Genomic DNA, 17,524 nt, shown 5'->3' on the forward strand with positions numbered 1-17,524 from the left:
TTTGATCGTATAGTTTAAACAACAAATAAAACAGTTAGCAAATTTTCAAAAACAAAACAAAGCATTCTTATTGAATGAATCAATCAAAAATAACATCAACAGCAAAAACAGTAAAATAACAGACAACTGTTACACAGCTAACAGTCAAAACACTCACAAAACATTTCTCTAAATATATATATACAAATTCACAGTTTGAACCTACCTAGCACAACAAAGAACAAAAAAACTCAATGTGACTGACTGCAGGCAAGTGGTCCGACAGGTTGAAAAATAAAAGACACAGCGCCGTGACCGAGTGGTCAGCCACGAACACCAACCGGCGCAGCTCTCACTCATAGGGTCACATTTTTCCAGCCCAACCACGAGAAAATTTATCAATTATATTTGTAGATGTTAAATATTGTTACAGTACTTCGTTAATTGTTGAACTAGAAAAATATGACCCTAAGTAAAAAAAGAAGTGAAGAGCTGCCTCTCTCGCACCTACCTCCACCAGCGCTCCTCAGATTTCTGGTGGGGGAAGCCACGAAAGTGCCTGACGGACCGTTGCATGCAGTCACTAATCACACCACTAGGTGACTCTAAACAAACGCATTGATCAAAAATCTCATAAGCACATACAACCATCACTACAATCATTTTGATCAAAACTCACACAAAGACACACACAAGCTTTTCTCTCTGTTACACCCACCCCTCCTGAATTTTGACCAAAATGATTAAAGTGTAGAATGATCACCATAACAGAAAATAAATAAATGAATAAATAAATCACATGAATTGGCTGTCATGAATATACAAGGTCCAACTGAAATAGTAACCTTTACAAAGGATGAAGTGGCAAGAAAATGGCGCCTTATTCCTTGCCAACTCCTGGAAGCAGGATGCAGCCTACATCCCACATAATCCATGCCCAAAACTAAAAGAGGTCCCTAAACTTGGACCTGTACCAACAATGGTAATATACATTACAAAAACAAAACAAAACTCAGGACAAGGACAAGTCAGATTACAAGAGAACCTATTACTGTTATAAATGTCTTTGCTGGAACATTTGAAACACTGAGTTAGAAACCCTGTCAAAAAGCTGACGAGCATCATCATTAGCAGCTATGTTGGTCATCACCTGGATCAGTCTATTGACAGGCTTGACTATTCTACCAACACAGGTTCTAACTGTGTAAATAGTGTCAGGCTCAGTGTCAGTAACAGACTGAGCAACTAGTGAAGTATGTGGACAAACACTCTGTGTGTCAACTGAAGTATTTGAGGAATTATTGTCACAGTCCATCTCACTAGGGACCAACAGAGATCCCCCATCTGCCTGTGCTGCAGAGACAACATCTCCAACAAAGTCATTCACATGATGCAACATCATGGGGCTCATCAGATAGGGAGCTGACCCAATCTGGTGCTCTGATTTTTGAATAATTTTCCTGAATGACTGATCCCAGAACATCTGAAATAGTGTTAATGTCAGAGCTTTCAGGTGTGACGGCAGCAGAGTCGACAAGCTCATTGGATATATCAACAGGCAAGAAGTTCACTAGCATCAAGAGGTTACGATGCACAACTCGAACTTGACCGGTGGTGGGGTGTTTTATTTGGTATGTGTGAGTTGTAGTGTTCATGCCCACAACGGTGTACACTCTGGACTCCCAGCGGTCAGCAGTTTTGCGTTTGCCTCTTTCACGCTTGTTTGATACTAAAACACGGTTGCTGACCCCAATAGATTTCCCTTTAGTATGGCGATTGTAGAGACCAGCCTGTCGATCTTGTTCTTTGTTAGCATGATTTTGAGTTATGGCCATTGCATCTTGAAGATCTTTAGTCAGGGACAGTACATACTTGTCATATCCACCAATTTCAGGATCTTGGAGGATGTTCTTGAAAAGCACATCAACAGGGAGGCGTGGCACTCTCCCATACATCAGATAAAAAGGGGCATAGCCTATGGTTTCATTGACTGTGCAGTTGTACATGAACGTCAATGTCTGAAGTTGTTTTGGCCAATTCTGTTTTGCATCTGGTGCAAGTGCTCTTATCATGTTTCCCAGGGTTCTGTTGAAACATTCCACACTGCCATTACCCATTGGATGGTAGGGGGTCGTATGGGACTTTCTCACACCAGCAACTTTCAACAGTTCGCTTATGAGCTGACTTTCAAAGGATGGGCCTTGGTCAGAATGGATTCTCTCAGGGAAACCATAGATGCAAAAGTACTTGTCCCAAAGCTGCCTCACCACTTGTTTTGCAGATTGGTCATGGCAAGGAAAGGCCTGAGTGAGCCGTGTAAAATGGTCAGTTACAACCAGTACATCAATGGACCTGTTGTTAGAATCCTCTGCGGTCCAAAAGTCTATACACACAATCTCCAGTGATGCAGCTGTTTTTATACTCTCAAGAGGTGCTCGACCATCTGGATCGGGAGACTTTACGATGACACATCTGGGACACTGACAAACATACTCTTTGACATCATGGTCAATATGGGGCCAGAAGAACCTCTGACGAGCAATAGCCAAATTTCTGAACTGCCCTTGATGACCAGCGTTGTCGTGAATCCCTTTGAGAACATCAGACTTGAGGGAATCGGGGACCACGAACTGGTGGCGTCTCTTACGGGTAACTTGGTCTTTAGACAGTCTGTAGATCAGGGGTGCATAAACGTTTTGAGACCAAGATCTACTTTTTCTCTCACCAGCCGCCTGAGATCTACCTCATGACACAAAGACATAAAAATAGCTAATTAAACTCTATTGACTTATTTTATATGTGAATATACATCAGTTATAGCAGAAATAATAAAGTGACAGAAAACCTAATGCAGTTTCTTCCTCAGTGAGATTCTGACACTGGGAGCAGCTTACTGGTTTCTGGTTACTGGTCTCTGGTTACTGGTTTCTGGTCTCTGGTTACTGGTTTCTGGTCTCTGGTTACTGGTTTCTCAGTAAGAAGCTGGTTGCAAACCTGACGCCAGCAGGTGTCAGTCAGTCATGGTGGATCTGAAATTTGGTGTGATGACCTCAGTATGAGAAACTACAGACTGATAGGAGGAACCAAAGAGCCCAATAAAGGTAAAGGCAAATATTCTGAAGTCGGGACATAATTAATTTAATTTCACATAATTATCGCGGTAGAATTTGTTAAAACTTAATGAAATATATTTGTCCTATTTGATGTTTGTTGTGACGTAAAGTCACAAATGAACGAGGTAATTAGTCCAAGTTTGCCGTTTACTGAACGTTCAGAAACTACAGCAGGTGTAATGAGCCACAGCAAAGGTAAAAAAAGGTAAAACAACCCGAACAGACTATAAACTGGAAACATCTCCTACCTTTTTACTCTCTGTCTCTTTGTCATTTAAGCACACCTGTTGCCGTGGCAACCGCCTGCACCCCGCAAGCCGAGCAAAGATTAGGCTACATTAAAAACACAACATTCAGTCCGTTACAATATCAGGTTTCCAGGCTTGATATTTATTTCTCGATTATTAATAAGCCTCTCATGAACACAGTGGTGGTTGAGTAGCTAATTTAAACTCCTACTCTGTTCATCAGTCGGTCTGTGAGTCGCCTTTTTTTTTTGTTAATGGAACCGAAACGCACAGAATTGCGCAACATCTTGTTGAAAATAATTACTGAGATTATTAATTTTAACATGTTTCCTTGACTTTTTATAATTATTCTTTGTTAATGAAGCTACAAACGTGTAGGATCTTAGCGAATATTTTTGATAAGCCTATCAGAAGAGAAAGTGCTGACTCAGCGTCCTGCGGCGTTCAGTTTGTCACCTGCCGAGATCGACTCAAAACCTTTCCGCGATCGACCGGTCGATCGCGGTCGACGTATTGAGCACCCCTGCTGTAGAGGATGCCATTGGACACAGCAAACTTCTCCCAGTGTTTGAGGTACTTAATGACCAATGTTTGTTCATTCAATCTTTCTCTTCTTGACGGACGACGGCCACGGTCAACATAGTATAACACTCTTGATAACACAGGATCGTTATGCCGTTTTTCTCTCAATACAGTTTCTGAAAACACAGGGTGATCATCTTGATATGGGAGGATCAGTTGGGGCAGATGTTCAAGGGTGTCAACAGCTCGTACTCTAACAGCAGACTCCCATGCACTCTGTGTCTCAAGAAGAGCATGAACATCCTCTTTTGTGAAGGACTGACATTTTGTGCTGTCAGGTGAGTGCAACATGTTGGAGTCCTGGTCTTTGGCATTTGACTGTCTGAAAGCCTCCTGTACTGAACCAGGTGAAACAGGGAGGGCCTCATTAAGTAGCTGGCTGTATGGGTTCTGCAACAGTCTCCTTCCCACAGCAGATTTGACGAAGGGATGGTGACTTAAGGCATCTGCCACCACATTTTTAGAGCCAGGAATATATTTAAGGTCAAAGATGTAAGAAGCCAGCTTTGCCACCCATCGCTGTCCACAGGCGTCCAGACGTGGCTTTGTGAGAATATGGGTGAGTGGGTTGTTGTCTGTCCACACTGTAAATACATGCCCTTTCAGCCAGTGGCTAAATTTGTCGCACACCGACCATTTCAGTGCCAAAAACTCGAGACGGTGGGCTGGATATTTCTTTTGAGCACGTGTGAGAGGCTTGCTAGCAAATGCTATTGGACGAGCCACACTTTCACCCTCCTGAACTTGTGAGAGGACTGCACCCAAGCCATCTAGCGATGCATCAGTAGACAGGACACATGGGCGGTTAAAGTCTGGGTGGGCCAGAATTACGGAGTTAACCAAAGCTGCTTTAAGCTTCATGAGTGCAGAGAGATGCTAGTCTGTCCAATCAGCTGGAGTCAGTTTGCGAAACAGGAGTTTTCGCTTGGTGAGTATCTTTGGTTTGCGTTTCTGTTTTGCACAAGCCAGTAGGTCAAACAGTGGTCTGGCAATTGCAGAATAGTTTGGAATGAAATGTTGGTAGTAGTTGACCATGCCAAGAAATGATCGAATGCTTGAATGAGATGTAGTGATACCATCTGGCTCCATGAGATCTGTAGTCAGCATGTTGCTGATGGACTCTACTTTAGAAGGATCTGTAGAAACATCAGACTTGTCAATTATGTGACCAAGAAACTTCACAGACCTTCTCAGCAGCCAACATTTCTTTGGAGCCAGTTTGAGGTTATGGTAACGGAGACGACCAAACACCATCTCCAACCTCTCGAGAGCCTCTTCCTCAGATGGTCCAAACACCAGCAAATCATTGAGGTAACATAGCAGGCTGAGAAAGTTCTGGTCACCAAATATTGAGGTCATCATCCTTATAAAACTGGCAGGGCTGTTGCACAAGCCTTGGGGAAGTCTGTTGTATTCATACAACCCCATGGGTGTCGTAAAGGCAGAGTATTTACGGTCATCTTCATGGAGTGGCATGTTGTAAAAGCCAGACGTGAGGTCCATTGTGCTGAAGAACATGTTTCCTCCCAAGGCAGCCAAGCAGTCAGCCTGATGTGGTAGGGGATGAGCATCCTTTAGGGTCCGTCTGTTGAGCCATCGGAAGTCTATGCAGATCCGTAAGTCACCGTTCTTTTTCCAAACGAGAACAAGAGGTGAGGCAAATTCACATATCGATTTCCGTATAATTTCTTTCTCCTCCATCTCATTCAGGACTTGACAGAGCTTCTAATACTCAGCAGGAGGCATGCGGCGATAGGGCAGCCGAAAGGGTCTCTCATCAGTGAGCCGGATCCTGTGTATAAATTCTTTTGCTTCTCCACAGTCTAAGTGGTGGCGGGAGAAGACATCCTCATAACTGATCACTAGATCTGCCAGCTTTCTCCGCCAATCATCTGACACATCACAAGACTGTAGGTCCAGATCCCCCAGACCAGCACTTTTCAGGTTTTCCTGTATATTGTCATTATTTTCTGCTGCAGAATCAACATCAGTGTGTTTGACAGAGGTGGCCTGATATGAGCATGTTACATCTTGTAAATCTAGGTCCTCCACAGCAAGACAGGAGTATTTATCAGCCAGTCTAGAGTTCTTGCATATGGTGACAGGACCACTGGAAGCATTTAAAATCTTGAGAGGGACTAACCCGTCTCCCCAGAGCGGTATCACAGCTCTCGCCACCAAAATGCCATGGGGAGCGGAATGTGACGATGTGGGCTCAGACATCACAGTCAAACCATGTGACAACTTTGTGCCCTTGGGGAGTTTGCCCCATACAAGATACTCAGTGCCAGCTTCCAGTGTAACAGTTGTGTTACATCTCACCGTGCCAACTTTGTCTGGGACATTCTCTCCAGACCAACGGTCCAGGCCAGCAAGAAGGGAGAGGAACTCCTCGAGTTCTGGGAGACCTTTGCGAGGTGTGGAAACTGCTGCCCAGTAAGAGGAGTCTTTCTTTAATAGGTGTAACAGTCGCCTGATGACATTGGAGCCCAGAAACAGATCAGTCTGTAGGATTTTTACAACAAAGGTGGGGACTGACAACTGGCATCCATAGATCTCCATATTCAGATCTACTATTGAGGTCGGTCTTACTCTGGAACCACCACATCCTACAAATACAATATCAGTGGCCTCCTGGTGAGAGATTACAACACCGGCGTTAATCAGCGACTGTAGGGCTATGTCGCTCAATGAGCATGCCATTGAACCACTATCTAGCATGGCACCAATAATTAATTTGGCATTAACTTTGACATTTGTGTAGAATAAACTGTCACTTTTTTTTTTACTTTTTGTGTGTCTTGCATAATAATATTTTCAGACTCATTTAGTTTTTGAATATTTTGATACAGTTCAGCAGCATCAAATATGTGGGAGGAATCACTTTGACCCATGCGGTCTCCCTCCAGGCACAGGTCGCTTAGTTTCCCTGCACATTGTCTGTTTGGACAGCTCTGTTTGGAGAAGACCGCCTTGTGTGGTCAGGACTGAAACATGTGAAACAAAGGCATCTGAATGGCAGTGGGCTTCGGTCGTGTGCTTGTCATCACTGCACATGCGACAATTTATAACAGGTCTGGCTCGACCCCATGTGCGCTTGTGGCGAGCAGATAATACCTGGCCACCAACCTGAACAAGGGGTCCTGGAGAGGAGGGTCCATCGGATAGTCGAACCTCGGATTCAGGAAGAGCAGTGTGGTTTTCGTCCTGGTCATGGAACACTGGACCAGCTCTACACCCTCAGCAGGGTCCTGGAGGGTGCATGGGAGTTCGCCCAACCAGTCTACATGTGTTTTGTGGACTTGGAGAAGGCGTACGACCGTGTCCCTCGGGAGGCCCTGTGGGGGGTACTCCGGGAGTGTGGGGTACCAGGCCCTTTGATACGGGCTGTCAGGTCCCTGTATGACCGGTGTCAGAGTCTGGTCCGCATTGCCGGCAGTAAGTCGGGCTCGTTTCCGGTGAGAGTTGGACTCCGCCAAGGCTGCCCTTTGTCACCAATTCTGTTCATTACCTTCAGAATGGACAACATTTCTAGGCGCAGCCGAGGTGTTGAGGGGATCCGATTTGGTGGCCTTAGGATCACATCTCTGCTTTTTGCAGATGATGTGGTCCTGTTGGCTTCATCAGATCGTGATCTGCAGCTCTCACTGGAGCGGTTTGCAGCCGGGATGAGGCTCAATGCCTCCAAATCCGAGGCCATGGTCTTGAGCCGGAAAAGGGTAGAGTGCCTTCTCCGGGTCAGGGGGGTCGTCCTGCCTCAAGTGGAGGAGTTTAAGTATCTGGGGATCTTGTTCACGAATGAGGGAAGAAGGGAGCAGGAGATCGACAGGCGGATTGGGGCAGCGTCTGTCGTGAAGCGGGCGTTGTACCGGTCCATCGTGGTGAAGAGAGAGCTGAGTCAAAAAGCGAAGCTCTCGATTTACCTGTCGATCTACGTTTCCACCCTCATCTATGGTCATGAGCTTTGGGTCATGACCGAAAGAACGAGATCACGGGTACAAGCTGCCGAAATGGGTTTCCTCCGCAGGGTGTCTGGGCTCTCCCTTAGAGATAGGATGAGAAGCTCGGTCATCCAGGAGGGACTCAGAGTAGAGCCACTGCTCCTCCACGTCGAGAGGAGCCAGTTGAAGCTCGGGCATCTGGTCAGGATGCCTCCTGGACGCCTCCCTGGTGAGGTGTTCCAGACACGTTCCACAGGGAGGAGGCCTCGGGACACGCTGGAGGGACTATGTCTCTCGGCTGGCCTGGGAACGCCTTGGGGTTCCTGGAGGAGCTGGAAGAAGTGGCTGGGGAGAGGGAAGTCTGGGCCTCCCTTCTGAAGCTGCTGCCCCCGCGACCCGACCCCGGATAAGCGGAAGAAACTGGATGGATGGATGGATGGATGGATGGATGAATGAATGAATGAATGAATGAATGAATGAATGAATGAATGAATGAATGGATGGATGGATGGATGGATGGATGGATGGATGGATGGATAATACAAATTTTCAGTCAGAGCATACTATTAATAACTAATAAAAATGTCTTACAAATTAAATGTTAGTGGTTTTAAAACATTTTATACCATCCCAAATGTTCACGGAAGATTTCTGATCTCCCATGAAATAGGTAAATTCCTGTTTCCCACAGTGATTCAAATGATACTGTCTTCCGCCTTCCTGCATATGTTAATTTTATGACCTCCTGTCCTGTCTGATAACACCCCAGGGGTACTACCGGAAGCTCTACTGCAGATCTCTATTTTCCTTTCCATTATTTGAATACTTACCCGGTAATGGTTTAGTTTTAAATTACTAACAGAAACCTGTTCAAAATTAAGAAATTTGTTCAAAAAAGTTTAAACCGTTTTAAGCACTAAAAATAATCATTTTTTCTCAACACGGGCTCAAAAACTGAGAGGCTTTTCCTTTATCAAATAATTGTTTTGGTTTTTTTTTTTGCCTCTTATTTAGTGGAAATATTAATGTTGATGAGATTTTCTCCAAAATGATAACCTTTTTCAACCTTTATAGCTCCACTGTTGAAAATGAGAAGCTAACATTCACAATCTTCGATGAAATAACACATGAAACAAAAATTCTCCATCTCTTTTCTGTCCTGGTGGAATCTCGCCTCCTGTTCATCACTCATTGATCCCAGATTCTCAGGAAACTGATCCACATGTGAGAACAAGTCATGCATTTTGATGTTCATGTTGTTCCATAGTTCAGAAAGTCGATCTGATTGAGCAAAACCAAAGTGATTTTTGGATTTGGTGTAATTATTGATATCAACCGATATGAAAGGCTTATATTGTGATTCATTCTTCAGCCATATAGCCCAAACTGATTTTCCTGTTACTTTTCTCTCATATGATCTCAGTGCTTTCTGCTTTTTAAAAAAATCCAGGCCAGGAATCTCCAATCTTCTAAAAGCCTCGACTGTTCTGGTGTGCAGAGTTTTGTGAAAGAGCAGGAGCCTGGGATTTTAGAGACCATGTCTGATGGAGAGCTTCTCTCTACATCAGTCATCTTCACACGAGGCTGTAAAGCCAGAGCAAGTCTACCTGCATCACATTCCAACTATCAAACAAGAGACAAGCTACCAGGTAGACAGAAACACACATGCACTCATCTGCACATTAAAGCCACACATATCATTAATATAGGTGACAGCAGTTGATGTTCCTGAACCTAGTGTTCATTTTCTCACATTTAGACCCACTGAGTTGGTGCTTCTTCACACTGTCATACAGGATAGAAAACAGTGTGACAGGAGCATTTCATTTTAAACTCCTTAAAAGGTTTATGAAATGATTGCATGTTGACATCTTAAAGGAAGGAAGATTTTTTTTTACATAAAAAAGCAAAAAAGAAAGCCTGACCTTTTCTGCATTTTGGCCTGTTTTCCACCACCTGACACTTGTTTTGAGCTGCATGGGTCAAGGTTTCTATAACATGTTTTTGCAGAATGTCTCTTCAAGTTGAAAGGACTGCTAAGCTTTGCAGACCTACAACCAGGATTCAGTTGCATATCAATTATGATACAGTCAGATGTCACTGATTACAGAATGGCAGTTGATAAAAAGTTGAAGAAAGAAGCAGATTGCATCAAGTCTTCATTTTAGTGCATTTACTCATCCTGAGCCAGCATGCTGTGGTGGAATCACTCTCTTAACAGGAAAACATCTTAAGCAAAATCAAACTTAGGGATGAGTCAACCTGGCCCAGAATAAGTGACCTAGATAAACTTTTGCAACCATAGAGTAAAATATGTTTTACCAAATTAAAAGGAGATATAGTGAGTGTTTTATCCTGCATTTGATTAAATGTATTTTGAAGCTAAAATCACATTTTCAACTTTTTTCTGTTTATTTGTATTAAGTTTATTCTTCTCTACTCCAGGGTTTACAAGGCAATCCTTCTCCTGCTGTGACAGTTATGTTAAGTTCTGCCTGTGTGTGCTGTGTCAGGTGTGCTTTTCCTGCAGTATGAGGGAGAGACAAAGCAGGTCATGATTTCAACTGAAGTCAGCAGCCATGACACCCTGCAGGCTCTGTTTGTCACTGCCTTTCCCCATCAGCTCACCATGAAGATGCTGCAGCCTCCAAACATGGCCATCTGCATCAAGGACACCAAGCGTAACATGTACTATGACCTGGAGGACCTCAGGTGAGGGGCTGTTGAAGCAGACTTAAGGTATATCTAAAAAAATATATATAATATTCATAATTCTGTTTATTGTCACTCATTTTAGCAAGTGAAACTCATATTATTGTACACAGATTCATTACACAGAGTAAGATGTGTTCTTGTAATTTTGATTATCTTAAAAATCCAAAATTCAGTGTTCAGAAAAAATGAATGTGTGAAAAAGGTAAACATTGGAAACATACGTCTTACCTGAACTAAGGAAAAAAGACCTGGACTATTGCTCAGTTATCCAAAGTTCTCTTTTCACATAAGTTCACATTTCCTGTGGAAATCAAGGTCATGGGGTCTGGAGGAAGAGTGGACAGGTACGGAGCCCTCTAAGGGACATGGGGACATTTGTTTCTTTTGCATTCCCTTGCAATAATGTACTGATGAGTTCATGTGGCATAATTGAATACTGTAAGGCTTACAGTGCAAGCCTTTCTTATGGTGGCCATCATACTTTCTGCCTTAATATAAGGTCATAGTAAAGTTTTTCCATGTATGTTAATATCTTGTTGTGAAATATCTGAAGTTTTATATATTTTTCTTTAAATGCACCACAAACCTAAAACATAAATGGAAACTTTCCATAAGAAGGAAATAAATACAAAATACATCCAAACTATTTGGACTATTTCTGAGTTGTTGATTGTCTTTATTGTGTTGGTCTGAAAGGGTTAAAGGGCTATTTTAATATGCAGTTCAATCTCAACCTTACACAAACAGACGTAAACATTCAGTGAATAAATCCATTTTCAATCCATTTTTTTGGACCATAGAGTTAAGAATAAACATGTTTTCACTGAGGCTCTTTAAATAAATGTGTATATATTTGAAATTTTAAATTGACATTTGTGACTGTGTACAAGTAGACCAGCAAATACTGCAGTAAGCATATTGCGAGGGAACGCAAAACTTATTGCGAGGGAACACAAAAGAAAAATGTTTCCCCATGTCTCCTACAGAGCTCCATAGAGAGGAACTCCAGGGTGAAGTTTCCAGTCAGTGATGGTTTGGGATGCCATGTCATCTGCTGGTTCTGGTCCATTGGGTTTTCTGAAGTCCACAGTCAATGCAGAATCTACCAGGACATTCTAGAGCTCTTCATGCTTCCCTCTGAATGCAGATGCTGATTTTATTTTCCAGCAGAACTTGGCACCAGCCAAGGTACCAGAAGCACCAGCCATGGTGCTAGAGGTACCAGAAGCTGCTTCAGTGACCACGGTGTTCCTGTTCTTCATTAACCAGTAAACTGGCCTGACCTTTGTCCCCAAAGAGAATTTGTGGGGTGCAAAAAGAGCCATAACCAAGTACTGAGTGCAGAGAAATGAACATATTTTTCAGCATTCTGATATTTGTGTTCAAATTACACATATTTGTTGATCATATGGAAGATGTTAATTTTCTGACACCAAACGTGGGGTTTCCAATATCTGTAAGCCATATTCATCAACATTACAAGAAATTAAAACTTGAAATATTTAATACGTGAGTTTCACTTTTCAAATGAGTGAAAACACATTCAACTTTTTTTTAAATGTTCTAACTTTTTGAGGTGCACCTGTGCACTAACACAAATCTACATCTGTCTGTCTGCAAGAAAAACCACCACATTACTTTGTTCAAAAGTTTTTAAAGTTTTGCATCTATTTACTTCATTCAGTTCTAACCCCCCCTGTTCTTGCTTCCAGAGACATAACACCAAATTCCTGTCTGAAAGCGTACCATAAAGACCCTGTCCATGTGTTCTGCCCCTCTGCCAGGCCTGCCAACTCTGAAGGAATGGTAAGTCAAAGGAGAAAATTCTTGAAGAAATTTAGAAGGGGCCTGCAGCCTGGTGCGTGCATTTTGGACCAGAGCAAAAGGTTCTGCCCAGTGGAATTCTCTGCCTCAATTAATTGTTGTGACCGGCAACAAATATTTATTTTTTATTTCATAGTGTTAACTTTCAACTTCTGTAATCTTTTAGTAGATTTGGTTAATATCAGATACTTTACTTAATTTATTTTGTTTGCTGAGGGGGAACGTTGTGCATTAATAAATATCTTCAACAACACAAATGTAAATGCAGCCATTTTCAGTAAAATTAATAAAATCAGTTGATAGCAATGATTTTAGCTGATTAACATTTCAAGGATTTAATTACTTTATGAAGAAGCTCATGATAAAATGACTTCTTACTACACTGCAAAAAGAAATCAGTTCAACCAACTTAATCGAATTGCTTCAAATGGTAAGAAGCAATTCAATTAAGTTTATTCAACTTAATTCATTAAGCTTAACCAACTCAAGTTATGTCTATCCAACTAAATTTACCTATTTTTCAACCTTTTGAGTTAGTTAACTGTTTAGGACATAAAGCATTGGGCTTCTAATATTTACCTTTTTTATAATATTCAAATCTTCTGAGTGATTTTGGTTTCTCTCATTAGTATTTCACTTTCTGAAATGAGTGGCAAAAAATATTGAACTTTTTTTCTGATATTTAATTTTTGTTAGATGTACTTGTTGTACCCTATTTTAATTTTGTTCCTGGCTCACTCAAAGACTGAGAAGCTGAGCAGCTTTCTCCTGAGAAATCTACTGGGACTTTATTTCACCTCATGTTGCAGAGATATATGAGGAAAGACAGGTTCAACCAGAGTAAACAGTGAACTGGAGTCTAGTTGCCTGTGGGCCGAGTAGCACCAAATATGTCACCTTGCTATGAGTAATAATTCTTCTCAGATTTAAAATGACAAGAAATGATTTCTTCCTCTCTGAGATAGATTAAATTATTTGCCTGGTCAAATAATGTAATAATTGCCTGGTCAGACTCTCTGGTCCAGTGCTCAACTGGTTTGAATCTTACATGAAGAACAGGGATTTCTTTGTTTCAACAGGAAACTTCTCATCGAAGCAGACAGAAGTTACATGTGATGCACCCCAATGTTCAATCCTAGGACCCCTCTTATTAAATATCTCCCACTAGCTCAGGTTATAACAAGAAATAAAAGTAGCTACCATAACTATGCGGATGATACTTCGTACCTCGTCTATGCGGATGATACCATCGTGATGTCACCTGGGGACATCACGATGTCCCCAGGTGACTCTGAACCCATCCAATCACTGAATAGATGCTCAGAACAGATCAATGTGTGGATGTGCCAAAACGTTCTCCAGCTGAACAGAAACAAAACTGAAGTTATTATCTTTGGACCTAAAGAGGAGCAAACTAGAGTCAATGCACAGCTTCAGTTATGACAACTAAAAACCAGTGATCAGAACGAAACCTGGGAGTAGTGATGACCTCTGACCTCTGACCTGAACCTTCAGAGCCACATTAAGACAGTCACAAAGTCGACCTTCTATCACCTGAAGAACATTTCCAGGATTAGAGGATTGATGTTTCAGCACGATCTAGAGAAACTCATCCATGCATTTATCTTCAGTCGTATCTATTATTGCAGCAGCGTCTTCACAGGTCTGTCTAACAAATCAATCCTCCAGCTGCTGCTGATGTTCTCACTAAAACCAGGAAGATGGAGACATAACACCAGCTCTAAAGTCCCTACACTGGCTCCCTGTAGCTCAGAGAATAGACTTTAAAATACTGTTAGTTTATAAATCACTGAATGGTTTAGCACCACAATACATTAAAGATCTGTTGTTGTACCAACCTTCCAGATCCCTCAGGTTCTGGCTCTGGTTTTTCTTTGCATCCACAGAACCAGAACCAAACGAGGAGAAGCAGCATTCAGCTTCTATGCACCACAAATCTGGAACAAACTTCCAGAAAACTGTAAAACAGCTGAAACCCTGACTTCCTTTAAATCTCGACTAAAACCCAGCTGATTAGAGTTTTATTTGAAATGTAATCATGACACATTAATCAATAATCTTATGTGCAAAATGTAATTTTGTTGACTGTGTGTTTCATGACTTTGTAATTTTGTGTTTTTATGATGTAAAGCACTTTGAAATGCCTTGTTGCTGAAAGGTCCCATACCAATCAAATTTGATTGATTGATTGAATATTATGGGAGTAAAAATGGCAAATTTTAACAGCATTTCTTCTCCTCCCCAGCTGAGAACGCTGTTTACTGAACGCTGTTCTTATTTTTATGATGCTTTTCAAAAAAACTGAAAGTGCAATACCGCCACCATCTGGTCTGGAGTGTGAGCTGGAGCTAATGTCGTACACTAATAGATCTTACATCATACATCTGAAAATGGATTGGATAAAGACAGCTTCCGTGTTTTAGTGAAAAAACTGATGTTATATACTATATTTGGAGAGATGTAAAACTGAAGATACCTGCTACATTTAGTGTAAGGACAAGTATTGTTTTTGTTGTAGAACCTCCTTCACTAAACTGTCAATGTTTGCTGTTTTGAGGTTTGAACACATTATTTACTTAGTGAAACATTACATTAAGTAGTGTTAAACCACATGGGCTAGCCCACATGTAAAGCTGTCTACATGTCATGATGTGAATTATCAACTGTTACACCACAGTGACCAGGCACGTGCGGAGGGGGGGACTGGGGGGGCTTGAGCACCTGCCCTTTTGCTCCTTGCCCCCAAGTGCCCTTTTGGTCAATTTTTTATTTTTTTTTTTGGTATTATTTTCTAAGTCCTCTTCTGACACATAATAACATGTACTAAAATTATTTGTTTTTTGTTGGGGGTTTTTTGTACATCATAATAAGCCCTCTGGTCACCTTGTTACCTTTGACCTTTTGCCCGTGACGGATGATCCAGTTGCCTCTCGCGCAGTGAGATAAGGCGGCTAACTGGAGCTCAACGTAGTGAACGTTCCAGATCACAGAACAGTTTTTGGTGAATTAAAAAAAAAATTGTTTTTGGTGAATTAAAAAAAAAATTGTTTTTGGTGAATAAAGTGGAGTAGACTTGCTACTTGTCAGATGATGGAAAACGTTGAAGTATCGTTTCTGCTTCAGCTCGGAGTCGCGGTTTAAGCAGAGAGGTAATGAAATACAACAGACACTGACAGGCCTCTGCGTCTGCCTTTCTCTGAAGAACTACTGAGGGGAGGAGACAACCAGGTGAGGAGAAACTGTTCTTATCGATTCACTATTTTTATCATACAGACATTAGGCTGTTGTTGTTGTGCTATTAGCTAACTGCTAGCTAACGACTTTGCTAGCAAAGCTAGATAACTAAAAAGCTTCTTCCCTGTACCGTTAATGATATCAGTCATTCTTCAGTATCGCTTATGCAATAAGGGCACATCGCCCGTCCAAAACCGATCATCTCCATAATGGATATGTCCGATCTCCTAATTTCCTTTGCTGCATAATGTACATTTCATTTATTCCAGCGTTAGGTAAATGTGTCTTGAAGGAGAATAACACTTAAATAAAAGTCCAACAAGGATATTCATTTAGAATGAAAAATAACTCACCCTGAATTACCATGATAGATATAATGTATGTAATAAAAGTGTGTCATTAATGAAGGGCAAAAACTCAACACAGACTTTAAGTAAGTTTAGGGTCTGGTTCGCAGAGTATGAAGTTATACAGGTCCTTCTTAAAAAATTAGCATATTGTGATAAAGTTAATTATTTTCCATAATGTAATGATAAAAATTAATCTGCCATCTATTTTAGATTCATTGCACACCAACTGAAATATTTCAGGTCTTTTATTGTTTTAATACTGATGATTTTGGCATACAGCTCATGAAAACCCAAAATCCCTGTCTCAAAAAATTAGCATATCATGAAAAGGTTCTCTGGATGATTCATTATCTGAATCATCGAAGTAACTCTAAACACCTGCAAAAGATTCCTGAGGCTTTTAAAACCTCCCAGCCCATCATGGGTCAGACTGCTGACCTGACTGCTGTCCAGAAGGTCATCATTGACGCCCTCAAGCAAGAGGGTAAGACACAGAAAGAAATTTCTGAATGAATAGGCTGTTCGCAGAGTGATGTATCAAGGCTCCTCAGTGGGAAGGAAAAAGTGTGGCAGAAAACGCTGCACAAGGAGATGAGGTGACCGGACCCTGAAGAAGATGGTGGAGAAGGTCCGATTCCAGACCTTGGGGGAAGCAGTGGACTGAGTCTGGAGTAGAAACATCCAGAGCCACCGTGCAGGAAATGGGCTACAGGTGCCGCATTCCAGAGGTGAAGCCGCTTTTGAACTAGAAACAATGGCAGAAGCGCCTGACCTGGGCTACAGAGAAGCAGCACTGGACTGTTGCTCAGTGGTCCAAAGTACTTTTTTCGGATGAAAGCAAATTGTGCATGTCATTCGGAAATCAAGGTGCCAGAGACTGGAGGAAGACTGAACATAATTATTTGAAGGATGACTTTTTTGGTATTAAAACACATTTCTTTTATTGGTTGGATGAAATATGTTGATGGGAATTTTGGGTTTTCATGAGCTCTATGCCAAAATCATCAGTATTAAAACAATAAAAGACCTGAAATATTTCAGCTGGTGTGCAATGAATCTAAAATATATGACAGTTTAATTTTTATCATTACATTATGGAAAATAATGAACTTTGTCACAATATGCAAATGTTTTGAGAAGGACCTGTATTTATTTTTTCCCCAATTATTCAATAAAAAATTATTAACCTCAGTTAAGTAAAATAAAATTGTAGTCAAAACTTTTGGAATTGTAATGACTCCTTTTTTAAAAACAAAATGTTTTGTTTAAATAACTAATTTTTGTCTCATAAACTTAAAAAGTTATTTTAATAACTTTTTAAAAGTTATTAAAAATATGTATCAGAAATACATATTTCTGATGTATTTGCACACATCAGAAATATTTTGTTGCGATTTTGAGCCCTGCCCAGGACGTCATGTGAGAAAAAAGTTTTTTAAGCAAAACTCAGTAGACTTTTCTCATGGTGACATGCATCAACAATTCAATTTTTGCTTTTGCTTTTCCTTTTTCTGCAG

The 17,524-nt window shown here is 41.3% G+C and overlaps 1 protein-coding gene across 16 annotated transcripts in view; it reads left to right on the plus strand.

The window, feature by feature from the left end:
- LOC103479241 (uncharacterized) overlaps positions 1–17,524 on the plus strand; it is an 82,346-nt gene that overhangs the window by 3,922 nt on the left and 60,900 nt on the right. For 10 of the 16 annotated variants that reach the window (XR_014084112.1, XM_081597733.1, XM_081597732.1 and 7 more), the window contains exons 2-4: positions 9,314–9,512; positions 10,377–10,575; positions 12,291–12,384. The exons of 2 other annotated variants lie outside the window; for them this stretch is intronic. Coding sequence is in view for 12 of the 14 variants with exons in the window: in XM_081597738.1 (XP_081453864.1) it covers positions 9,314–9,512; positions 10,377–10,575; positions 12,291–12,384 (492 nt within the window). In the remaining 2 variants the exon portion in view is untranslated. Of the gene's footprint in view, positions 1–9,313; positions 9,513–10,376; positions 10,603–12,290; positions 12,385–17,524 lie in introns of those variants that run through there. 4 more of the 16 variants (XM_081597725.1, XM_081597731.1, XM_081597734.1 and 1 more) reach the window with 4 other exon arrangements.

The sequence above is a fragment of the Poecilia reticulata genome, chromosome 17, assembly GCF_904066995.2.
Source record: "Poecilia reticulata chromosome 17, P_reticulata-male-v2, whole genome shotgun sequence".
Classification (NCBI taxonomy): Eukaryota; Metazoa; Chordata; class Actinopteri; order Cyprinodontiformes; family Poeciliidae; genus Poecilia; species Poecilia reticulata.